The 25,893-nt window shown below is 34.4% G+C and overlaps 2 protein-coding genes and 2 long non-coding RNA genes across 20 annotated transcripts; 2 read left to right on the forward strand and 2 right to left on the reverse strand.

The window, feature by feature from the left end:
• The first annotated feature begins 151 nt into the window (after window positions 1-151).
• LOC140956212 (uncharacterized) lies at window positions 152-4,279 on the forward strand. Of its 2 annotated transcripts, XR_012171344.1 has the most exons (3): window positions 152-270; window positions 2,924-3,441; window positions 3,594-4,279. It is a non-coding gene; the product is annotated as an uncharacterized lncRNA (long non-coding RNA). The 2 variants fall into 2 exon arrangements; XR_012171343.1 differs by lacking the exon at window positions 152-270 and having other exon boundaries at window positions 1,135-3,441.
• LOC118044604 (uncharacterized) lies at window positions 1,068-25,288 on the reverse strand. 13 transcript variants are annotated; one of them, XM_073412859.1, is made up of 4 exons: window positions 24,655-25,282; window positions 23,854-24,001; window positions 23,624-23,723; window positions 20,062-22,914 (listed from the first exon to the last, which is right to left on the reverse strand). In XM_073412859.1, the coding sequence occupies exons 1-2, from the start codon at window positions 25,009-25,011 to the stop codon at window positions 23,972-23,974; spliced, it is 387 nt and encodes a 128-aa protein (XP_073268960.1). In that variant the 5' UTR covers window positions 25,012-25,282; the 3' UTR covers window positions 20,062-22,914; window positions 23,624-23,723; window positions 23,854-23,971. The 13 variants fall into 13 exon arrangements, with proteins under 13 accessions (XP_073268958.1, XP_073268956.1, XP_073268951.1 ...); XM_073412857.1 differs by lacking the exons at window positions 23,624-23,723; window positions 23,854-24,001 and adding an exon at window positions 1,068-1,083 and having other exon boundaries at window positions 22,803-22,914; window positions 24,655-25,287; XM_073412855.1 differs by lacking the exons at window positions 23,624-23,723; window positions 23,854-24,001 and adding an exon at window positions 5,961-7,131 and having other exon boundaries at window positions 22,803-22,914; window positions 24,655-25,287.
• Window positions 7,155-11,104, reverse strand: LOC118044606 (uncharacterized). Of its 4 annotated transcripts, XR_012171342.1 has the most exons (4): window positions 10,265-11,104; window positions 9,528-9,607; window positions 8,856-9,046; window positions 7,155-8,769 (listed from the first exon to the last, which is right to left on the reverse strand). XR_012171342.1 is itself a non-coding variant. In XM_035052984.2 (3 exons), the coding sequence occupies exons 1-2, from the start codon at window positions 10,619-10,621 to the stop codon at window positions 9,554-9,556; spliced, it is 411 nt and encodes a 136-aa protein (XP_034908875.1). In that variant the 5' UTR covers window positions 10,622-11,104; the 3' UTR covers window positions 8,806-9,046; window positions 9,528-9,553. The 4 variants fall into 4 exon arrangements, 3 of the variants coding, with proteins under 3 accessions (XP_034908875.1, XP_034908876.1, XP_034908877.1); XM_035052984.2 differs by lacking the exon at window positions 7,155-8,769 and having other exon boundaries at window positions 8,806-9,046; XM_035052985.2 differs by lacking the exon at window positions 7,155-8,769 and having other exon boundaries at window positions 8,806-9,046; window positions 9,528-9,569; window positions 10,265-11,101.
• On the forward strand, window positions 19,276-22,459 carry LOC140956213 (uncharacterized). The gene is made up of 3 exons (XR_012171345.1): window positions 19,276-19,949; window positions 21,648-21,833; window positions 22,323-22,459. It is a non-coding gene; the product is annotated as an uncharacterized lncRNA (long non-coding RNA).
• Window positions 25,289-25,893: the final 605 nt, after the last annotated feature.

Genomic DNA, 25,893 nt, shown 5'->3' on the forward strand with positions numbered 1-25,893 from the left:
ATTTATTTATTTTAGTGTTTATAGTTAATAATTTATTTTGTTTCTATATTTATTTAAATCAATTATACATATTGAATAAGATTTTTCAGGTTATATCTTGGAAAAGGAATACACATCTAATAATATACTTTGTTTCTTTATTTATTCTGATTTTTGTAGGTTATAAAGCTAGCGTTTGAGTGCTAACATAGGGTTATCTTTCATCCTCAAATTGGCCAACCCTTCTCGTTCGGCAATACCTCTGCATCCTCCTCTATTAATTTCCCACAGGTATTTGTTTTCCCTTTTTTCTTCTCTTGTTTCCTCTCTTTCTTTTCTTTAGCTGGATTTCTCATGGCAATCCCATACATATTTTTTTTGTTCATCTTAAATATCCTTTAATTGTCCCTGTGATCAATTGATGACACCAATTGCTATTTTAGGAAAAGCCATTGTTCTTTTTTCCTTTCAGCTTTTTGTCTGCTTCTCTGTGCAAGATATTCGTTGTACATGTTTCATTTCAGTAAACTAGATGACAAGAGAGTGACTAGCATTGTAGTTCTTATGCCTTTGAGATTCTTAAAGAGAATGCATTGCAACCTGTTAATCCTTTTTCTAATTTTAACAGTATTTATCAAGCAAATTTTCATGCTGGGAGCTCATTTATTATTGAAATTTAAGCAGAGCAGAATTATTCAATAAAAAAACAAATATTATGTCTGATTCATATCATATCGATTATTTTCATGAAGAAGAAACTGGAGCAAAATCCAGGCTAACATATGTCATAATGCTCAACTACAATGTAGGAAGCTTCATTAACATCTCTTTGTTTTGAACCATTATCAGCAATTTTTACTAAAGCATCTGTGAGCTTATTGAGTGCACTGACTAAGCTATCATTATGGTCCGTCCTTTGTTCCCTATCCAGCTTACAGCTAGTGTTTTGAGCTTGTAGTTGGGACTTCAGCATGTTCATTTCCTCAAGATTGGTGTCCTCACATTCATCTGATGATAAGCGCCTCTTCTTCCATCCCTCCCTAGACATCGATCCTGTCCATGTATTAGAACCTAGATTTTGTTTTTTGGTTGTACCTACATGCACTGAACAAAGAGAATCAGTTTGTGACTTGGAAAAAAGGCCATGCAAAGAATTAATTATATGGCACATTTTAAAAGGTTGAATATGGAATCAGAAACAAATGATATATGACAATTTGCACAGAACATGGCGTTAATTTTTTTCTGCAATCCAACATTAAAACATTACAGAAACCTAATAGGCTAGTCTTTGTTAAGAAAGCTACAGATTTGAGCATGCCAAGATATAATTCAGAATGTAGCATGAGCAGAGGAATGTCTCGAAGGGAAAGTTGTCGGAGAATGAGAATTTAGTCGATATCTTTTATTAAAGTTGTTTCCTCAAAATGGTTATAGCTTAGGTTGGAACTTGATCATGAGTGATTTGTGGATATTCTACTTGCAAATATGGAGTTTTTCAGACATTAGTAAACTACGGGGGAGGATTTGAATGAGGCTGTGACACATAATACACGTGAAAAACATAAATTTATAGTGAAGCAGCTCTGTGTTTAAACCACAGATTGGGGAATCAAAAGATAAATTGAACTGGATGAAACCTTGTGTAGTAAAACAAGGTCCTTTACCTCAAAGGTTGGTAACCACACCCGGAAAGAGTCAATAGAGAGGACTTGTTTTGGGAATTTCAGTCGAGTTGTTTGCCATTTTAAGGTCCAAGAATTACAGAATTAAAAAAGTTGCCATTTTCAGCAGATTTTTCCGACACCTGGGGATAGGTGTTAATTTGCCTGCGATGGGTGTTACAGAACGAACTTTTTGAATGGGGATGATTTTTATACTCAAAAAATAATGAAGGGTGGCGCAAAAACATTTCCAAAAATGGACGCGTACTGTTTCCTATCATCCATGGTGTTTCACCCATCAATTTTTAGGTCTGGCAAAGCGATTGGGTTGGATACACTGCCACCAAGCCTATCTGTAGCTGGGTTTGGCTAGCACTAAATTCAGGGTGTTCAGGCTTGGCAGTATGCCAAGCCTACCTGTGGCTATGTCTGTTACTAGATAACTGAAGTATGTACACTGCCAAACCTACCGTGCTCACTGCAAAGCCCAACTTTGCCCAGGGCTTGTTAGAACTACTCTGATACAATTTATTTTGCCGAACTCACACAAACCAAGCGGCAAAACCTACTCCCCAAAACATCATAATCAAATACAGTGTTTACAAAAATAAATTAATCAAACACAAACATCTTACCATCCAAAACACAGATACACCCACAAAGGTAACTGTTCTAGTCTTTGTGTGCTTTGTTGCCTTATGCTTGTTTCTTTTTCGCTGTTGTGTTTTTGTATTTAGTTTGTTGGTTCTGGTCTTTTTGGATGTTGGGTTTTTTGTGTGGTACACAATTTTCGTTTGATGATGTTGGGAACATCTGTTATGGTTCATCTTTTTTTATGGGATATTTGATCTATGCTTCCTCTACGTTTGAATTTTGGTGCTGCTGATTTTGATCCCACCTAGCACTTGAAGGGAGGGTTTTGAGACGTTGGAATTAAATTGTGTGGATTCACTAAATTTCAGGGCTTTTGTTTATTTATTTTGCTTTATAGTGCAACCTTGTAGCTGTGATTTTTAAGGTAATGAAGTCCATGAATCTAATATTTTGATCCCTATGTCTCTAAACCCTAATCCATCAGGGTGGAGTTTTCCTTTAATTTTTATGAGTGTGATTTGTATTTTTTTTGGATAAAAAAATTTAAATTCTCTTTTTCAATTTGGATGTACAAGTATGTATGTATGATCCAAATATCATTTTTTAATTTGGAATCATGTATTTTCAACGACAGAGTACATTTGTGAAGTGCTGGTTAATAACTTCTTTTTTTCCTGTAAAAAAAGGACCTTAATTTGATGGCAACGTGGTTAAAGAAATGGTCTCGAAAACTGCCAATGTCACAGGTGTCGCCACCGCCACGGGTACCGGAGATGCAACAACAAAGTAGCGACAACATGTATAGTTTATCAACAAGGCGTAACCACAAGAAGGCAAAACTACAAGTAGTTGCAACGACTTGTCAAATTAGAAGTTGGAATGAAATGGACCATGATATATTGGTTATGATAATGAACAAGTTAGTGAAATCACTTGGGTGGCAGACATTGGATGGTAATACCATGTATTTCTGCAAGCCATGGCTGTTGGCCCACCTCGATGCTCTATTTCCTCTTGGAACAACTCTTGATCTCCGTTCCTATGACAAATTTCCACCAGATAGTTATTGCAATCATGCACGTGGAAGGTATTTTTTTCTTCTCCACTTGGCGCTTGGTCCTTTTCGACCTCAAAACCATTACACCAAGGTTTTGTTTGGCGAATCACCCGCTGATTTCTTTCCATGAGAATATTTTGGTTCAAGGTAATGTTATAACCATGTTTATAGTTTGTTCTTAAGTAAAATGGTTGTGTTTTTACCATCATCTCTATTATATAATTAATTATACGTACAGTCATGAACTAATATTTCTTCCATTTATATATGTTTGTTGATGGACAATATTACGATTGCAGGTTGCCTTTGGTAAGAAGTATCTCATTTCCTACTACTAGCATCGACCAAATTTTTGTTGTGGGGGCACTTCTACCCTGGAGAAATTTGGAAGAAGTGTGCTGCAAAGATACAATAGTTGAGTGCCTTGCTAAATTCTGCAAGCGTATTCATAGTCTAACCCTTTTTGGGCGCATAAGCTCTCCCACTGCTTCTTTGATTGCAGAAAACTTCCCTGCACTAAAGCGTTTGATGATTTCATCGTGTGTTTTGTCGGTCAATGCATTGCCAACTATTTTGGATGGGCAAAAGAAACTTGAATATCTAGATACTAGCCATTGTTTTTGTGTTGATGAGAAACATTTGTACAAAACACAGGTGAGGGCAAAGGAATGGAAAGAAGAGATATATGTGAAGGCCGCAGAAAATATCAAAATACATTTGCAATGTGCAAGGGAAAATTGTCCTCCTTGTTCTCACCTGTATAGATAGATAGTTCAAGTTGAGTTGACCTGGTGTTCTCAATATTCCTTCATTGTTTTATTATTTTGCATTTTAGTTGAGTGCTCTCATAATTATATGATACCTCCAATTAACGTTGCCGTCTCACTGAACTAGGGGAATTTTGGATATATATTTTTTGTATATTTTATTCTCTAAAGTTTTATTTTTTTTAGTTGTATTCTTTAATGGAAGGATTTTTTTTTCAGAGTTGCTACGTAAAAAATGACATCTGAAGCTGGTTTTCCATATGCCTTTGCCTCTGCGCTACATTGCATTATTTATTTCTCTTTATCATTGAAATGGTTGCTTGGTTTTTGGATTGGAAGCTATTGGGTCTTGGTGGAGGTAAGATTTAACTCTATTAGGTTTTGGTGGTGGCACAGCCTAATACTATTAGGTCCTGCTAGGTAGGATGATCTAAATTTTATTAGAATAAAAAAAATCAATCAACCCAAATCTATATTGTGTCCTCCTGGCAACAGTGCTCAACTCTAATAGATTCTGCTGTCAGCAAGATTCAATACTAGTGAGTCTCCTGGTATAGGACTTAATTTTATTGGGTTCTTAGTGATAGCAGATAAACTCAGGTTCAGGTTATTCAACCATGCAAAACCATTAAGAAAAAAAAAGGCCGAGAGAGTTAAGGAAAAACAAATCAAATGCCAATAAAAAGGCAAGCTAAAACTGCATGCATAGCAAGTAGCGACATTGAGCTATAAAAAAAAAAGAGGAGCAGAGCAGTATCCACGTAACTGTAAAAACTGAAAAGCTTATTAATGAAATTAACATCGAAGAAGGACGACATCCAGACCTGAAACCAAGTTCAAGAACATAAAGTAAAGCAATAAGATGAGTCAAGCATGGGTTGTCCAAGTTTTTAAAGGTTTGAAAGGGCCACAACAAAAAAAGCTTTATTAAAGAAATAGTGGCCGAGAAAATTAAGGAAAGAAAGGCAAAATACTGCTCTCAAACAAAGAACGCTGGAAAACATACTTAGTTTCTGGAACTGTCAGTACCAAATCACAGTCCCAAGTATATAGAAGACCAGGCAAAAAACAAAGGAAGTAGAAGCGAAAACTAAAGCGAAGCAGATAGCACATGCATCACATTGTGCGAGATATATAGGAAAGTAACTATAATAGGCGAGGGGAAATGAAGATAACGTCCAAGAAGATAACCCAGAAATAAAAAGACTGAAGAGCAAAAGGAAAACAAAAGATGAAAAGACTTAGACTGAAATAACAGGTCCAAGTATCAGCATATATGTAGACGTTCACAAACTTCTAATAGCAACTCCATGTCAATTGTTATTATTAGTGTATAGATAAGAGCTAAAACCAGTAACAGGGAGTTGTATTTCACTTGGACCTGAGCAAGGGAAAATTTGCATTGCAATGTGAAGTTGGCAAAGGAGCTTGGGTCACCTAAAACACATCATCAGTTGGTCTTGAAGCACTCCATTTCTCTATGGAACTTCCTGTCGACAACTCTGACCCTACATGGGTTGTGCGAATATTGACATTAAAATTATGTAGGGAGAGAAATTTTATCACCTCAAGTCCTTTCCGGAACTCTATAAAAAAATCAAACCTTCCTTCCTGGAAGCTTGGGTAGCTTTCCCGATTGGAGACTTATTGATCTCGGCTTTAGATGCGATGTTCATTTTGACAGGCCGATGTGTGTTACAAACGATCTTTTGACATTGGGATGATTGCATCGGGTAAAAATTATAATCAAAATACTGAAGGGTGCGCAAATACATTTCCAAAAGTGGAAGCGAACTACTGTTTCCTATCATCTATTTCTAAAATCAATCGAGGAGAAGGAATTTTAATTTTTATTGAAGGTGTAAGATTAATATGAAACAAGGAGAAACCACCTTTTATTAATTAAATGGGTAAATACATAGCATTTATCCTCATGATAGAAAATCACGTCCTAATTGACTATTTATCCTCTAAAAGAGGTAAGATCCAATCATTTTCAATCCAATCAGCTTTCACATTTGGGCATGGCAAACAGACCTCGAGACAACACAAATCAAGATCATACACATATAGGCTTCTATCTTCAGGCAATGTCAAATAGATTCTGTTTCCTTGAATTCTTGGTTCTTCTGTGGAGCAAGCAAGAACCTGTGCCCAGAGGGAAACCTATAAAATTGCTTGATCCTTCAATTTTTTTATTCTGATCCAAACTCTCTCATTGAAATCTAATTTATAAACCGAAATATCCATCAGCTGTCCATGAAGGATATAGCAATGAACACGAAGGAGCTCCCCGCATGTTTCAACCAGATATGTTGGGAAGTCACTATGAAAGCTCCTTGTGATTGGACTTGTGCTATCATCCACTTTCAGATCAACTAATGTAATGCCACAAGACTTGTTAAACTCAACAAAGTAGAGATGCTCATAGCAGGTGAGTATGTAAATGTCTCCTTTATGAACTCCAACTGATAAGCCCCAATCCGAGTCATCAAACCATTCATCATGAAGCTCCAAGTCTTGTCCTGCCCACTCAACATCACCAGGCTTGCAGGACTTGACGTTGAGAATCCCAAAACCAAAATTCAAAAACATGACAACACACTCGGGACGATGAGGAGGCGATGAAAGGACACAATCTGTCCAGGTGAAGTCAGGTGCCAAAGACGGCAATTGAATCTTCTTCGTAGAGATAGGATTCAACAGAAAACAATCATCTGAAATCGAATCTCCGGCTATGACTAACCAACCATATGAGCACGTCCCTATTTGCTTACCTTGCAACCCTGGAATGTTTTTGACGTGGCAACGACATTCTGAGATGTCATAAAAGGTCTGGCCTTTTTCACTACTTCCATGGAAGAAAACAAGACATGGAAGTAATCCTACAGCTGGCGGCCAACACTGCAAGCTTTGCTCCTCCTCCTCCTCCGTGGTATTAACTTCCATTGAGTTAGCCCAAGATATAGCGTGCCGAGAAAATCAACAAAACAAGTCCTTCCCACCTTGGAGAGAGTTGCTCTCTTCTTCTTCTTCTTGCAACACAACTCTTCTGTGCTCTTGCAAGTGTCTGTGTGTTGAAAAAGAAGAATAGGGTATGATATCTAATTTATAGAAAAAGGGTAAAGAACAAGAAGAAGAATGATATTTTTGTGTCTTATGCTTAAAATTACAAGTCTATTTATATGCTTCAAGTTCTAACTAATTAAGGAATTAAACAAGTTAAAGAAAATCATAATCTTATAAGGAATCTAATATTTGAATTGAACAACAAATCTAATAAACTAGTATATTACAAATCCTTTTTCATTAAGGATTTTTATATTAACTAGGATTTAATCCGAGGTGATATTTAACTTTACCAATATAAATATATAGGGGTTGAGTTGGGTATTGACATGGACAAGGAGTTATATAGGAATTTTTTTTTTTTAAAGTATTCCGTTTTTATTATGGGGTTTAGAATCCTAATGTTGTTGGGATTTTATTATTGGAATAAATAAGAAATCCCCGCATAATTAAGGATTCCTGTTCCTAAATAGGAAAGGAAACACTTGCTTGCAATATTTCATGTCTGTCTCTATATATGTAAGCTTTAGCTATACATCGAAAGCACATATACCAGCCCCTCCCTCCCTCAATCAAAACTGAGCTCCAGTTTTCTGCAACCGAATTGGACGATTGAATGATAATGACGACGACTTTACACGAAGGTGTTTGTGATCAAAAGAGATGCTGGTCTGATCTTCCTAGAGACATGGTCGCGTTGATTATTTCTCGTCTTCGTGCACCAGATTGCTACAGTTTTGGTGCTGTTTGCAAGAGCTGGAGTTCGATTCCCCTCCCAAAATTCAAGAAAGAATTTCCAACCCTGGTTTATTTAAAGTCCGATGGTAAATTAATTAATTTCTTCAGCCCCTTGCTCTGCTGCTCTGCACCCGAAATAGCTAACTCCGTGTATAAGAATATTATTACTTCTGATACTACAAAATTCAGCTCTGATATTGAAGACAATGAGCACGATCAGTGTTGCCAGAAAGGGGAGTCCGATCGCAGCCATTGCCACGAACCAAAAACAATTCGCTTCGCAAAACACGGGTGGTTGCTTGTCTCTCAGGGAAAACAGGTTGTGTTTTTCCTCAATCCTATAACAAATCAAAGGATTGATCTTCCCGACTTACCTCGAAGTGAATTTTTTTTTGATGGAATTTCGTTTTCAGAATCTCCAACATCGCCTAATTGCAGAGTCCTGGCCATCCATGTTCAAACCTATTGGGTATACCCTACCTTCATTCGTCGCGGCGAGGACAGTTGGACTTCGGATCCAATTCACATAGAATCAGGTTTCGTTCCATCTTATACCAGTCCAGTCTTTCACAAGGGATGTTTTTATTTTTTAGGACAGCCTGGATGTCTGGCTGTTTTTGATCCAAAAATAGACAAAGAAGAAGAAGATGAGGAGGAGGAGGAGGAGGAGGAGGAGGAGTTGGATAAGTGGGCTGTGCTTGATAGTCCTGGAAATCCATGTACTAGCAGTCCCATAAGCAATTGCTATTTAGTTGATTGTAATGGAGAGCTAATGTCAGTTTTTGTGGGTTATATGGGACAATGGGTTAGAGTTTACATGCTTGATCCTTCAAGTATGGCTTGGAAGGAAACAAAAGACTTGGGTGGTCGCGTGCTTTTTTTGAGCCAGGTCGGATCAGGGCTGACAAAGACAACAGTATCAAAGCACAAGTACGCATCAACAAAGAAGCAATATTGTTTCAAAATCAAGACATGCGAAGCACTTACATGGAGAATTAAAACTGATGTTGCTAGCAGCACTAGCATGGTTCAAATCATGCCCTACAAAGGGGGTATAACTCGCAAAAAATTAAGTTCTGTCTTTGCTCCGGCAGAGCTTATGGTCATCCAGAGTTTCCCATGCAGCAGGTATAACAGACAACATACAATTATTGCTTCTTCTCTTCTGCCTTCCTTGGCTGTGAGGAAAAAAAAACAGAGAATTATAAAAATGTAAAATAGAGGGAGGTGGTAACATGTGAAGAAATAATGAGCAATCAAGGCAAAACAAGATTCAAACTGGATGATTAGAAGGCAATTCACACCACTAATTGACTGCCTAACTTGAATGAAAGCATGAGTTATTGGAGCCTCTTTTTTAATGCAATTAAACTAGGCCAATTAAGTGGGCTGGCTCCGCTCCTTTTCCTTTCCTTTTCTTTCTTTGTTTTATAATCTTATGAATTGAGCAGTTTTATTAATAATATTAAAAGAATTAAAGAATACCAGTGAGGATGATTGGCAAACACCCAATCAGTCAAAAACCCCATAACTGAACTGACTTAATATAGCAAAAACACCCACCCCAACCAAGACAGAACTTGTCAGCACCTAAAAAGCACAGAACCTTTACAACAGGCTCTCTAAGAGAGCTCGTGAAATCACTTGAAGCAAACTCACCATCTACAGCCAAGCTAACGCATTAGTCACTCTATACAACTCCTGCCAGATGAGGAATTTGGAGAAACACACACACCAGGCTGTTAGTACATACACAGATAGAAGGAGACATTAATTCAGTAGCAGCATTGTCAAAAACTCCAAAGAAGCCACGGATTGGGTGAATAGTTAAATCTTCCCACAAAAGACTCTAGCATATGCCACGTTTAACCTTATACCAGCAGCAGAGAATGAAACACAAAATTCAATGAGAATTTTTGGACACTGTTAAATGTCACAATCCTCATCATCTAGATCCATCCACGCTGACACAAAAGACGCAAAAGGCCAGTTCCTGTTATCTTTTCGAACACGCATTAGTGATTCACAATGTGCCTTCTTATCCTGGAAAATCCTTAATACTATCGTCTACATATTATGTATCACAGGTCCATCACTCCTTTCTTCCAATTCAACCAGTGACCCAAAATTAAGAGTGATACTTTTGGTTCCTCAACAATTTGAGCCATCATCAGTGATTCATTCCACTTACAAAATAAGTTATGATAAACTACAGAATAACTGTGATACTTCCGGCTACCCAAATGAAAATCACAAAGGATGTCAAGATGTCAAGTACTACCATGGAGTAACAGCAAAACACACCACCTGTTCGACAAAATGTCCAAACGAGAGCAAAAAAACAAAACACTGCCTGATGAAAAAACCAAAAACAAATACAACCAGCAAGCACTAACCTTGGTACCGGGAGCAAACTGGCGGAGCTCTTCTTCAGGGATAATAACAGGCCACTTCTCTCCAGCCTCACGAAACATTTGCTCGGTCTCAAGAAGCTGACCCTTTTCCAAAATCATGGTCCTAATGGCCTGTGCAGGAGTAGAAGTGGCATCGAAAGCTTCCTCGACGCCGTTGACGAAAGTGACAGTGATCTGTGGTGGGAAATCGTCGGTGCGGCGCTTGACAAGAACCTGGCAAGCAGGGTTGGATTCTTTGGCCTTGCGGGCATTGCATTGAGCTAAGAACTCCATACATGAGGCTACGCGTGGGTCTAGTGCGTTGAATTCAATTTTTACCTTTGAGAGGAACTTCAACATTTTTTTTCTTCTTTCTAGATCTTTCGGAAATCAGCCAAATCTGTATAGGTAGCCTGTTGGGGGTGAAAGGGATAAACTGAAACCCGGCGCCTGCGGTATCTGTATTTGCAGTCGCTCAGTGTCTCAAAACCACGCCACTCCACACCATTTTAATGTATACTAGCATATTTGATCCTGGCTTCCTAATTTAATAAGACAACGATCATCAGGTTTCATCTTAAACCGTTTTTTTATTTTTAAAATGATACCTTTTTAGGTGGTATTTAATAAAAAAAAAATTCAAGACACAAATCAACTCGTATATTTATTTACGGAATTCGAGATTTAAGTTGTATCCCACATTACTATAGTAGTATGCGATTCGAAAATTTGTGGGAAGCAGCGATTTTAGATTTTAGTAATACATCACTAGGAGATTTCTTACCTTTTCACATAATAGACGTCTTTCACTGTATTATTGCTATCAAAAAGCATATTTCCTAGTTAAATCAATAACAAATTTTTTTTATAATATTACAATGATAATATCAATGAGTTTTTTTAATTAAACTGGTCTGATTTGTTAGTTTTAGATTTATTAAACCAAAACCAAACCGAACAAAAAATTTTAAAAAATATTCTAATTAATTATTTTTTTAAGTTTAATCAATATCTCTATTTTTTTCTCACTCGGTGCAATTCCAAGATATCTCTATTTTTTTTCTCACTCAGTACAATTCCAAGATACTTATTTTTCTCTACTCAGTATCACTGGTACCCCTAACAGGTAAGCTAATCTCTCTCTTCTCCTCCTCTCCTCTCCATTTCTCTCATTAAAGCTGGTGTTTCTGGTGGCTGTCCTGCGGCCTGGTAGGTTTGGCAAACTTCTTTATGTAGTGCTGGTAGATTTCAAGGAGGAACGCGGGTCGGGTCTGTCAAGTACTCGCCAGAAAATACCTTTCCATCCTCTCTTTTCCAAATCTCCTTGGCATCCCACTAAGTTCTCGCGACTATAACAAGTGCTTAATGCTATTGAGCACCATGTGAAAGAACTCGAGCCCACGTTTCCACATAATGGTTTGATGATGGCAAAAATTCGAGTGTTCCTTCCTCCACCCGAGGCTTGTTTACTGCAAAATCAACACCGATAGCAAACACACAATTAAAAGAAGAAGAAAAAACCATAGTAACCAGGAAATAAACCCTCTAAAAGTGTGTGATTGAATATAAAAATAATTGACAACAAAAGGCTAGTATTGTGTGACAAACATGTGACCAAGATAATAACAGGCAAGTAAAATCAAATTACGTTAAACCTACAAATACGTGGCCTCGACAATAAAAACAAGATAACCCGACAAATCAATGTTTTAAAACTTCACCATAACCATCAATTTGACCCGTGACTCGGGTGATCTGGGTCTAGACGAGGCCAAATTTCAAATAAAATTGAAGATAATTGACCTTGCATAAATGCAAGTTGACCTGCAACCCAACAAGCCGTGACAAAATAGTCAAAAATTGTTATTGTTTTTCTTTTTAATCTTTTTTTCCAAAATGTAGTCCATTTTACATTTTTTATATAATAAAAAAATTGAATTGACCTGGGTTATCTACCGCTTAGTTTTCAAAATCAACCTAGGTGTCAACTCGGGAAAAGTCACAGCTCAAGTTTGTTGACTAGGGTTAACTAGCGTGATTTATTTTGTGCGATTAAAAAAATTAGCAATTAAAAAACATGGGTGAAAATTGAAATAAAAAAATAAATTAAGGGCAACAACAATTTTCCAAAGGTTAAATTTAAAAAAAAATTAACAAAAGGACAAAAATTAAAATCAAAAAAATAAAAACCAAATTATAAAAAATAAAAACCACAAACTTGGATAGAATGATGAAATTAAAAACCACCAAAAAACTTGAAAAAAAAAACTAGAAATTAAAAGGACCAAATTGAAAAAATTATGTAATGACAAATTAGAATTGAGAATTAAATTGAAAGAAAAAAAAATTAACCAAGGAGCCAAGGACATAAATTTAAAATCAGAAGAATTAAGGATTGAAGATGAAATAAAAAGAACAAAAAAGATAAGGCTATATATACTTTTCAGAAAAGAGAATAGAAAATGATAAAAGACCGACCAAGAACAAACCACCCAACATCTACTAACACGCGTTGCACCGGGAGGAAGAGCACACGATGAAAAAGCATTTTCTGTCCCTAGGAGGTGATGTATGCACTACTCAAAATGTGCGGCCGCCTACAGCGAGCAAGTGATTTTTAAAAATTAAATAATAATTAATAATATAAAAGGATAAATATGCCTTTAATTACCCTACAATTTTTATAAAAATATAAAAACAAAAAAAAAACCCAACATAAAAACACCAAAAGGCCCCCATCCTACAATTTAAGTATTTTGACACCAGGCTTTCGGATTTTTTAGAAAGGCAATTATTTTACTGTTGATAGTGAATAGTAAATTGAGTCTTAGTGCATAGCGCATTTACCTTCCCCTTTGGCAAGTTTTTTTATTATTATTATTATATATAATAGAAGAGAACCAAATTAAACCAGTTCATTTAACTCCTTTTAAGAGAATCAAGCGAGAGGCAGAGAAGGCAGTTCATTTAACTCCTATTAAGAGAATCAAGCGAGAGACAGAAAAGGCAGTTCATTTAACTCCTATTAAGAGAATCAAAAGAGAGAAGGTATGGAGAAGGCGAAGAAGTGAACAGCTCAAGTATTGAAGGTATATAGGGTTTCTCAATTAGGATTATTAGAAGTTGGGTTGTGGGTAATTGGGTATCAATCTGGGTCATTTAGGGTTTTCTAATTCGGAGAGTTTCTCATTTAGATTTTGAATGTTACTACGGGAAGCATTTCATTTTACATATGTAGTGGATTAAATTTTGTATTGTTATGTTTTAGACAAATTTTAATTCAAAAAGATCTTTACTTGTTTCAATATGCTAACAATTAAGTCTCTTTAATTTTTCCTCTATGACACAGCTTTTAATGCTGGACTTTTGCTTTGATCCTTTCAATTTAATCTTCCACTAGTGATTTCGTATGAGAGGATAGCATGATGTTACTAGAAGGGGAATTTTATTTTATACATGACGTGTATTGCATTATGTATTTGACAAATTTTAATTCAAAATAGAATTTATACAGATTACATCATATAGTGTTGTGATACTAACATTATAGTAACTTCTTGTTTCCATTATGCTAACAGTTACGTCTCTTTAATTTTTCTTTTATATTGTTATGTTTTTGACAAATTTTAATTCAAAAAGATCTTCACTTGTTTCAATATGCTAACAGTTAGGTCTCTTTAATTTTTCCTCTTTGACACAGCTTTTAATGCTGGACTCTTGCTTTGATCCTTTCAATTTAATCTTCCACTTGTGATTTCGTATGAGAAGATAGCATGATGTTACTAGAAGGGGAATTTTATTTTATACATGAAGTGTACTGCATTATCTATTTGACAAATTTTAATTCAAAATAGAATTTATACAGATTACATCATATAGTGCTGTGATACTAACATTATAGTAACTTCTTGTTTCCATTATGCTAACAGTTACGTCTCTTTAATTTTTCTTTTGTATTGTTATGTTTTTGACAAATTTTAATTCAAAAAGATCTTCACTTGTTTCAATATGCTAACAGTTAGGTCTTTTTAATTTTTCCTATTTGACACAGCTTTTAATGCTGGACTCTTGCTTTGATCCTTTCAATTTAATCTTCCACTTGTGATTTCGTATGAGAGGATAGCATGATGTTACTAGAAGGGGAATTTTATTTTATACATGATGTGTATTGCATTATCTATTTGACAAATTTTAATTCAAAATAGAATTTATACAGATTACATCATATAGTGATGTGATACTAACATTATAGTAACTTCTTGTTTCCATTATGCTAACTGTTACGTCTCTTTAATTTTTCTTTTGTATTGTTATGTTTTTGACAAATTTTAATTCAAAAAGATCTTCACTTGTTTCAATAAGCTAACAGTTAGGTCTCTTTAATTTTTCCTCTTTGACACAGCTTTTTATGCTGGACTCTTGCTTTGATCCTTTCAATTTAATCTTCCACTAGTGATTTCGTATGAGAGGATAGCATGATGTTACTAGAAGGGGAATTTTATTTTATACATGATGTGTATTGCATTATGTATTTGACAAATTTTAATTCATAATAGAATTTATACAGATTACATCATATAGTGATGTGATACTAACATTATAGTAACTTCTTGTTTCCATTATGCTAACTGTTACGTCTCTTTAATTTTTCTTTTGTATTGTTATGTTTTTGACAAATTTTAATTCAAAAATATCTTCACTTGTTTCAATATGCTAACAGTTAGGTCTCTTTAATTTTTCCTCTTTGACACAGCTTTTAATGCTGGACTCTTGCTTTGATCCTTTCAATTTAATCTTCCACTTGTGATTTTGTATGAGAGGATAGCATGATGTTACTAGAAGGGGAATTTTATTTTATACATGATGTGTATTGCATTATGTATTTGATAATTTTTAATTCAAAATAGAATTTATACAGATTACATCATATAGTGCTGTGATACTAACATTATAGTAACTTCTAGTTTCCATTATGCTAACAGTTAGGTCTCTTTAATTTTTTTTTTTATATTGTTATGTTTTTGACAAATTTTAATTCAAAAAGATCTTCACTTGTTTCAATATGCTAACAGTTTGGTCTCTTTAATTTTTCCTCTTTGACACAGCTTTTAATGATGGACTCTTGCTTTGATCCTTTCAATTTAATCTTCCACTTGTGATTTCGTATGAGAGGATAGCATGATGTTACTAGAAGGGGAATTTTATTTTATACATGATGTGTATTGCATTATCTATTTGACAAATTTTAATTCAAAATAGAATTTATACAGATTAAATCATATAGTGATGTGATACTAACATTATAGTAACTTCTTGTTTCCATTATGCTAACAGTTACGTCTCTTTAATTTTTCTTTTGTATTGTTATGTTTTTGACAAATTTTAATTCAAAAAGATCTTCACTTGTTTCAATATACTAACAGTTAGGTCTCTTTAATTTTTTCTCTTTGACACAGCTTTTAATGCTGGACTCTTGCTTTGATCCTTTCAATTAATCTTCCACTAGTGATTTTGTAGAAGAGTATAGCATGATGTTACTAGAAGGGGAATTTTATTTTATACATGATGTGTATTGCATTATGTATTTGACAAATTTTAATTCAAAATAGAATTTATACAGATTACATCATATAGTGTTGTGATACTAACATTATAGTAACTTCTTGTTTCCATTATGCTAACAGTTAGGTCTCTTTAATTTTTCTTTTGTATTGTTATGTTTTTGACAAATTTTAATTCAAAAAGATCTTCACTTGTTTCAATATGCTAACAGTTAGGTTTCTTTAATTTTCCTCTTTGACACTACTTTTAATGCTGGACTCTTGTTTTAATTCTTTCAATTTAATCTTCCACTAGTGATTTTGTATAAGAGGATAGCATGATGTTACTAGAAGGGGAATTTTATTTTATACATGATGTGTATTGCATTATGTATTTGACAAATTTTAATTCAAAATAGAATTTATAGAGATTAAATCATATAGTGTTGTGATACTAACATTATAATAACTTCTTGTTTCCATTATGCAACAGTTATGTTAAAATATGCTAAGATTACTGCTCTAAATGTATCTTGGAATACCAAAATGGTTGCAACTACTTGTTTCTAATATGCAACAGTTATGTTAAAATGTGCTAAGATTAGTGCTATAAATGTATATAGTAATACTACCATGACAGCAACTACTTGTTTCCAATATTCAATAGTTGTGTTAAAATGTGCTAAGATTAGTGCTATAAATGTATCTTGTAATACTACCATGGTAGCAATTACTTGTTTCCAGCATGCAACAGTTGTGTTAAAATGTGCTAAGATTAGTGCTCTAAATGTATCTTGTAATGTGCTAAGATTAGTGCTATAAATGTATCTTGTAATACTACCATGGTAGTAACTACTTGTTTCAAATATGCAATAGTTATGTTAAAATGTGCTAAGAATAGTGTTATAAATGTATATTGTAAAACTACCATAGCAGTAACTAGTTGTTTCAAATATACAACAGCTGTGTTAAAATGAGCTAAGATTAGTGCTCTAAATGTATCTTGTAATACTACAATGGCAGCAACTACTTGTTTCCAGTATGCAACAGTTGAGTCAAGCATGGGTTGTCCAAGTTTTTAAAGGTTTGAAAGGGCCACAACAAAAAAAGCTTTATTAAAGAAATAGTGGCCGAGAAAATTAAGGAAAGAAAGGCAAAATACTACTCTCAAACAAAGAACGCTGGAAAACATACTTAGTTTCTGAAACTCTCAGTACCAAATCACAGTCCCAAGTATAGAGAAGACTAGGCAAAAAACAAAGGAAGTAGAAGCGAAAACTAAAGTGAAGCACATAGCACATGCATCACATTGCGCGAGATATATAGGAAAGTAACTATAAAAGGTGAGGGGAAATGAAGATAACCCAGAAATAAGAAGACTGAAGAGCAAAAAGAAAACAAAAAATGAAAAGACTTAGACTGAAATAACAGGTCCAAGTATCAGCATATATATAGACGTTCACAAACTTCTAATAGCAGCTCCATGTCAATTGTTATTATTATTCGAGATTTAAGTTGTATCCCACATTGCTATAGTAGTATGTGATTTGAAAATTTGTGAGAAGCAACGATTTTAGATTTTAGATTAATACATCACTGGGAGATTTCTTATCTTTTCACATAATAGACTTATTTCACTGTATTATTGCTATCAAAAAGCATATTTACTAGTTAAATCAATAGCTTATAAAAAAAATTAAAAAACAAAAAATATAAGAAATATAAGAAATATATTAAGTGTCATTAGTCTAGGAACAACCTAACTCTATTGGACCTTGGATCATGCTGCAAGCAATAAGGGCCAGCCCTATTGAATCTTGATGACAACAAGGCTCAATGCTATTAGGTGCAGTACAACCCAATTTTATTGAGAAAAAAAAAATCAATCATCTCAACTCTAGTGGGCTTTGTTGGGCGGCAAGGCTCAACTCTATTGGAAAAGAAAAATTCAATCAACTTAACTTTAAATGAATAAAAATTATCATCATTTAATTTTTGTACAATATAAAAAAAAATCTCATCAATTTATTTCTTCTTTACTTTATGAAAAAAAAAACACAAAAAAAAAGAAAAACAAATCTAAAAAGGCAAAAAAATAAAATTAAATATATTTGGTTTTGAACGAAAGCCAACCCCAATAGCCTTGTAACAACAACAATAACAACAGTACTAATAATAATAGAAGATAGAATTTTTGTTGAAGGGATAACAAATTCATAAATATAAAAGATGAATTAGTTCAATGGAAAAATATGATTTGAATTCAGGCGTGCGGGTCTGTTAACCCTAGGCACAGGTCTGGCAGACATGCCTGACTTTAGTGCCAGGTGTCTAGCAGTCATCTCATTCCCCAGGACGGACCCTAAAAATCTTGAACGGACCATTATATCCTCAACTATTTTTTCAGTGTCAAATGTATCTCATGAAAAAGACAACCACACTCTTAACTACATGTCTAACAAGTTTTTTTGGTAAATACAACTGTATCATTGCACCGCTCCAATCTACAATAACTTGTGTCTTCGTGAATAGTAAAGGGACAAACAATGAAACAGTGATCTTTTTTAGTATATTATATAAAATATATAATAATAATAATAGTCATTTAACCCGCAGGTCATTTTTTAAAAAAAAATTATAATCAGACTTTTTTGACATAAAAAATCCTAAATATAGATCAAAAAGTTTATACAAACATCTAATTAAATAAATTCATTATTACTTGTGTAAATAAAAAAAATCATTAAAATAATTAAAAGCAAAACTAGAAAAATTAAGAGATAAATATGGATGAAGATATTTGATCCCGTAATATGAGACATTTATTCAATTGTTTTTATTAAATTTATGTATTAAAAATAAAATTAAAATTGATTGAATAAAAAAAATATAATGTAAAACTACACATATCAAAAATATTATTACAAAATAATAGCGATCTCAATACTAAACAAGAGCAAAATTAGACATGCCATTTGCAGCCTTTTACTTTTGAAAGAGATGCTTCATCTTTCTCAATGCTTGGGGTTTAAATTTTGTTATTGATAGCCCAATATTGGTTGCATATCTACATCATTAACTGCTAACATCAGAGCCTACACCACAAATCAGTCAGACAAGGAAGAAAATGGATCCGCAAATAAACAATTTCTCATAAACAACAACATAACCATAGTCCCAACACTGTCACATGAAACCAGAAGGAGGACCCGATTATGATTTCCCTTTTTCTGCTCTTAGAAATGGTAATGTTAGAGTCTTAAAATTGTGTAGGTGTGACTTGACATTGCCTGCTGATATGAAAAGTATGAATCTTCGGTCAATGAAGGAGATTTGTTTTTATCTGATTTATATGACTGATGATATGGTGTTGAAGCCTGTCCTAATATTGAGGTTTTAAAGTTTGAGAATTGTTATCGGATGGAGAATCTGAGGCTTTGTTCAGAGAAATTGAAAAGGTTGGATCTTTCGTCGTTTTATACTGCCGAGAGGGAATTGTATTTGGAGCTTGACTGTCCTAATCTTGCTTGATTGAGCATTGATTGCTTTGAGATGGGGCAGTTTTGTGTTAAGAATCTGTCTTCATTGATTGAACTCCGTACTTCTATTGTGCATAAATTGAAGTATTATGGACATTGGTTTAAAGTTGTGAAGCAACATCATCGAATTGCACACATCAAGCTTCTCGCGGTGCAAAAATTATGGCGTGAGGTATTGCTCTGCACCTTTTGAGTATGTGTTCATGTTTGTATCTGTTTCAGAGGTTGATTTCTGTCATTATGGTTTGGAAAATGTAGCCAATTTCGGTTGGTCTTGCTCTCATTATGTAAATGCCAAATGCTTCTGAAATCAGGGTTTGGATTGTCTTAGAGTGACTGTGGGAAAGTGCATTATCTAAAGGTGGAAGAAGGGCTAAGAGTAATGTTTCCTGGCTTGTTAAGAAATGTTGAGATAAGTCTCTGGTTTCATTTGAGATTTTCATGAACTGTTTTGTTCATCGTCCTTGCGAGGTTTGTTTTCTGCTGGATAGATTATCTTAAAGGAGCTAAATGAACTCTAAGTTCACTAAATTGCGATCGATGCGCTAATATGTCATTTAGGCAACCAGAGGTCAGGACTACAAATGTGCAGGATGGGCATTGAACATGGTTAACAACTCAGTCCCATTCTATAATCCTTCTCTGCATTTATTATATTGCCTATCCATTTTGAGTACCAGAGATTCAGTGTGAAGCAATCTAGGAAATTATATGGAATGTGTTTGTTTAATATGTTTGGCTATCAGATTCTTTCCACAGAGTAGTGAAAAGGGCTCTGCGTTGCCCGTGGAATACTTTTTTCAATTCTATCAAATTCGAACCAACAATGACTGGGATTGATTTTGATTTGTTTTCATCTTTCTTAAATTAGTCACTGGGCTGAGGTATTTGGTTGGTAACCTCAAGGTTTTGGAAAAAACATTCAATTTCTAAATCTAGCTTCTACCGGTCAGAAATTTAAAGCATATATGATGCCCCTGGTAAAGCAGGGTTGAATGACTTTCAGGTTTGTGTTAAAGCTTCTATGATCATTTATCATATCTTTAAGAATTTTTATATGTATATTGTTTTCTATATTTCTAATTTTTAAGGAAAATAGTAGCCACGTAATATATTAAAAACTGGTTTTGATTTTTTCATCAACGATCCTTACACACTATTATTATGCTATTTATGCATGTTATGAAACTAATCATAAAAAAACCTAGTATTATGGGATGATTAAGCCAATAATAGAAATTCTAATAGTTATCTCATAAGGACAAGAAAGCTAAACTATCATGAAAAGCCTGATTAGATTGGGCTCATAAGCTTGTGCCTCTAGTATATTAAGCTGTAAGTTCCCAAGTTTTCTTGCATTGGGTTCACTGACAAAAAAAAAATGCATGTTCATAAGTAGATGTTATGACTTTAAACTAATACATGCATTTTCCATCCTAGGTTATTCCCTTCATATCACCACTTGCATCTTACTTGTATTTAAAATAAAGTTTTAAAGTCAGTCAGGTTTTTTCATGGATCTTAATACTTTATTATTCCTCTAGATACCTCCAGACCCTTCAAATTAATAGGAAACCACATAATTATACAAACCATAAGCTATTACTTTTTTATTTATAAGGTTCAACTAAGAAATAACACGCATTCATTATTTGGTTCAAATTAAATAATATGTAACCAACATTCATTGATGGTCAAAAGAATTTGCTACCTTGATGGCAACTCTCAATTGATTATTACAAGAAGCAAAAAACTAGGCACTTACATTGATTCAACCTCATGTATTTGATTATTAGTCACATACTACCATACCATATATAAGCAATGTACTAAAGTTTGGAAAATGTAATATTATTTTGCTAAAAAGTAAATCAAATGCTACCTGACATCCAGACTCGCTTAGGGAAGTGACTGCTTTTGCATGGCCTTATATGGATTGAGTTGTGGTACAAGAATCAACTGTGTTTAAGTTAATTCTTTTTTTATATTACTATTGTTTTTTTAATATTTATTGGCATAGATAGACAACTTACCTATCATTTCTTCTTTCTAAAAGCCTTTTTTTTCTTGGCATTTTTAGTCTTTATCTTTCTGTCCTAAATCACCTTGCTGCAATTATGTTGCCGCTGAGCAACAAGTGAGGCCTTGATGTTGACATGGTCGCAAAGTGCAGAAACATCGCTCTAAATATATCATAATTTTAGTCCTGATTTTGAATTTTCTTATTTGAAACAGCTTGTAACATTGAACTCTCTATCTTTCAATTTAATATTCAATTTTCCTAATAGTAAACTATAATTGTATCAGAAGCATGCAAACCAACCAAGGTTTCAAATGGTCGCAAACAAATCATGTTTCAAATGCGGCCACATTAGCATCAATGCCTCACTTGATGCTCAGCGGCAACATGATTGCGGCAAAGTGATTGAGAGCAAAAATATAAAGGCTGAGCACGCCAAGAAAAAGAAGGCTTTCAGCAAGAAGAAATGATAGGTCAGTTGTCTATCTATGCCAAATAAATATAAAAAATATGACAATTACTTCCCTAAGCTAGTCTAGATGTCGAGTAGCGTTTGATATAATTTTTAGCATAATGATATCACATTTTTCAAGCTTCGGTACATTGCTTATGTATGGTACAATAGCATGTGACTAATAAACAAATGCATGAGGTTGAATTGATCTAAGTCCCTAGTTTTTTGCTTCTTGTAACAATCAATTGGGAGTTGCCATCAAGGAAGCCGAGGCAACAAATTCCATTGACCAACAATGGATGTTGTTTGCTTGTTATTTTATATGAACCAAATAATGGATACATGTTAATTCTTTGTTGAACATTATAAATGAAAAGTGATAGGTTCTTGTTTGTATAATTGTTTGGTTGCCTATTAATTTGAAGGGACTTGAGGTATCCAGAGGAATAACACGGTATTAACATCCAAGAAAAACCTGGTTGACCTTAAAATTTTATTTTGAATGCAGGTACGATGCAAGTGGTGATGTGGAGGGAATAATCTAGGGTGAAAGATGCATGTGTTAGTTTAAATTCATGACATCTACTTATTAGCATGGGTTTTTTTTTTTTTTTTGCTACTAAACCCAATGCAAGAAAACTTGGGAACTTGCAACTTAATGTGCCAGAGGCACAAGCTTTTGGGCCTCATTTAATCGGGCTTCTCCATGAAAGTTTAGCTCATGTCCCAGCGAGCTAACTATTAAAACTCCTACTCCTGGCTTAATCATCCCCCAATATTATGTTCTCTATGATTAGTTTTGTGACATGCATATATAACATAATAATACTGTGCAAGAACCTTTGATGAAAGAACCAGACCCAGTTTCTAACGTATTATGCAGCTACTGTTTTCTTTAAAAACTAGAAATTAGGAATATAGAAAACAATATACATATGAAAATTCTTAAATAGAAATGGTAAATGATCACAGAAACTTGAGCACAAACCTGAAAGTCATGTAACTCTGCATTACTGGGGGCACCATAGATGCTTCAAGTTTCTGACACAACAGCCGGTAGAAGCACTATTTTTTTGTGAATAGTAGAAAACCCGAGGAATCTGTAAAAAGAAACCAGATTTAGAAATTGGATATTAATTCCAAAACCTTAAGATTACCAACCAAATATCTCAGCCCAGTGACTAATTTAAGGATGAAAACAAATCAAGATCAGATCCTATACATTTTTTGTTTGAATTTGATAGATTAAAAAAACATATTGCGCGGGCAGGTCTAAGACATGGATTTGATCATTACAAAGTTTCGGCTGACATAGGTATAATGAACAAAAGGGAATGCTTTTAACTATTTATGTTGTGTCGAGATAGCAATGTGCATAAAAAAACTCTTACATCTCAAATTTAATTCCTAGGTGATGGAATTGTTTTCAACATTAACAATGGGTGTTTTGTATCATCAAATACAAAACCAGACAAATTTTTGGACAAAATTGAGCAAACACTTGGGCAACCAATGGTTGTTCTTAACCCAATAAAAGTGACACAGTAATTCTCATAAGACTATGAGAAGTAAAGAAGAATCAAAGCAGAGAAGAATCAATCCTTTTCTCAAGGAGGCACAGGTATTAAAATGCCATCCCTATAACCCAACAGCAATTACCATAGCAATTCTCAGACTATGAACCGTATAAAAAGTGAATCCTTAAAGATATTCTAAATTACTAGGGAATACAGATGTACTAAATATGACCTTTTTCTTCTGGTAATATTTCTGGATTCAAATCAATCCAAAGCTCAAGGTTGTACGAACCTCAAACACTTGTCTCGGGGAAACTAATGAGGAAAAAAACAAACTAATGCTGTAAGTCACTTTATTGGTTTGTGGTTCAGTTTCCATCGAAATCTCCCACCTATAATACAAAAGATAAAGAAAAAAGATGACCTGATACAGGTAAATAATTGGAATATAGGAAAATAAAACGCAGAACTAAACACTACCCAGAAGAGGAAAAGAGAATCAATAAATAAATAAATATAAACCTAAAAATCTGCTAAGTCTTGATCTATTCTTGGGGTTTGTCTTCCTTTGATCCATCCCTCATCACAAAAACACAGCAGACAGCCATGAAAACACATCCTTTTCTCCTTTAGTTCTCTTCTAAGAATTTGGAGAAACACACACACCAGGCTGTTAGCACATACACAGATAGAAGGAGACATTAATTCAGTAGCAGCATTGTCAAAAACTCCAAAGAAGCCACGGATTGGGTGAATAGTTAAATCTTCCCACAAAAGACTCTAGCATATGCCACGTTTAACCTTATAGCAGCAGCAGAGAATGAAACACAAAATTCAATGAGAATTTTTGGACACTGTCAAATGTCACAATCCTCATCATCTAGATGCATCCACGCTGACACAAAAGACGACAATGGCACCTGTTATCTTTTCGAACACGCATTTGTGATTCACAATGTGCCTTCTTATCCTGGAAAATCCTTAATACTATCGTCTACATATTATGTATCACAGGTCCATCACTCCTTTCTTCCAATTCAACCAGTGACCCAAAATTAAGAGTGATACTTTTGGTTCCTCAAAAATTTGAGCCATCATCAGTGATTCATTCCACTTACAAAATAAGTTACGATAAACTACAGAATAACTGTGATACTTCAGGCTACCCAAATGAAAATCACAATGGATGTCAAGATGTCAAGTCCTACCATGGAGTAACAGCAAAACACACCACCTGTTCGAAAAAATGTCCAAACGAGAGCAAAAAAACAAAACACTGCCTAATGAAAAAACCAAAAACAAATACAACCAGCAAGCACTAACCTTGGTACCGGGAGCAAACTGGCGGAGCTCTTCTTCAGGGATAATAACAGGCCACTTCTCTCCAGCTTCACGAAACATTTGCTCGGTCTCAAGAAGCTGACCCTTTTCCAAAATCATGGTCCTAATGGCCTGTGCAGGAGTAGAAGTGGCATCGAAAGCTTCCTCGACGCCGTTGACGAAAGTGACAGTGATCTGTGGTGGGAAATCGTCGGTGCGGCGCTTGACAAGAACCTGGCAAGCAGGGTTGGATTCTTTGGCCTTGCGGGCATTGCATTGAGCTAAGAACTCCATACATGAGGCTACGCGTGGGTCTAGTGCGTTGAATTCAATTTTTACCTTTGAGAGGAACTTCAACATTTTTTTTCTTCTTTCTAGATCTTTCGGAAATCAGCCAAATCTGTAAAGGTAGCCCGTTGGGGTTGAAAGGGATAAACTGAAACCCGGCGCCTGCGGTATCTGTATTTGCAGTCGCTCAGTGTCTCAAAACCACGCCACTCCACACCATTTTAATGTATACTAGCATATTTGATCCTGGCTTCCTAATTTAATAAGACAACGATCATCAGGTTTCATCTTAAACCGTTTTTTTATTTTTAAAATGATACCTTTTTAGGTGGTATTTTAAAAAAAAAAAATCAAGACACAAATCAACTCGTATATTTATTTACGGAATTCGAGATTTAAGTTGTATCCCACATTACTATAGTAGTATGTGATTCGAAAATATGTGGGAAGCAGCGATTTTAGATTTTAGTAATACATCACTAGGAGATTTCTTATCTTTTCATATAATAGACGTATTTCACTGTATTATTGCTATTAAAAAGCATATTTACTAGTTAAATCAATAACAAATTTTTTTTATAATATTATAATGATAATATCAATAAGTTTTTTTAATTGAACTGGTTTAGTTCAATTTAATTTTTTTAGTTTTAGATTTATTAAACTGAAACCAATTATTAAACTAAAATCAAACCAAACAGAAAAGAGAAAAGGCTTTCCTGCGTCCTGATAGGTTTGACAAACTTCTTTATGTAATGCTAGTAGATTTCAAGGAGGGACGCGGGTCTGGCACCCAAGATGCTTGAACTTTTCCATCAAATAAATTAAATGTCATTCCTTTATTCACTAAGCAATAAACAAAATCCAAAATCCTTGAAATTCCCAATATATCTAAAAAGAATTCCAAAATCCTCAAAATTTCCCTAATATCCAAAAATGTTTCCAATGAGCTAT

The sequence above is a fragment of the Populus alba genome, chromosome 12 (assembly GCF_005239225.2).
Source record: "Populus alba chromosome 12, ASM523922v2, whole genome shotgun sequence".
Taxonomy (NCBI): Eukaryota; Viridiplantae; Streptophyta; class Magnoliopsida; order Malpighiales; family Salicaceae; genus Populus; species Populus alba.

Excerpts from the sequence above, each read along its gene's own strand:
- LOC118044606 (XM_035052984.2), bottom strand. The coding sequence starts at position 10,621 with ATGTTGAAGTTCCTCTCAAAGGTAAAAATTGAATTCAACGCACTAGAC. Across the intron at positions 9,608-10,264 it reads AGTTTGCTCCCGGTACCAAG|CCTGGTGTGTGTGTTTCTCC; the intron begins GTTAGTGCTTGC and ends ATGTACTAACAG.
- LOC118044604 (XM_073412850.1), bottom strand. The coding sequence starts at position 25,011 with ATGTTGAAGTTCCTCTCAAAGGTAAAAATTGAATTCAACGCACTAGAC.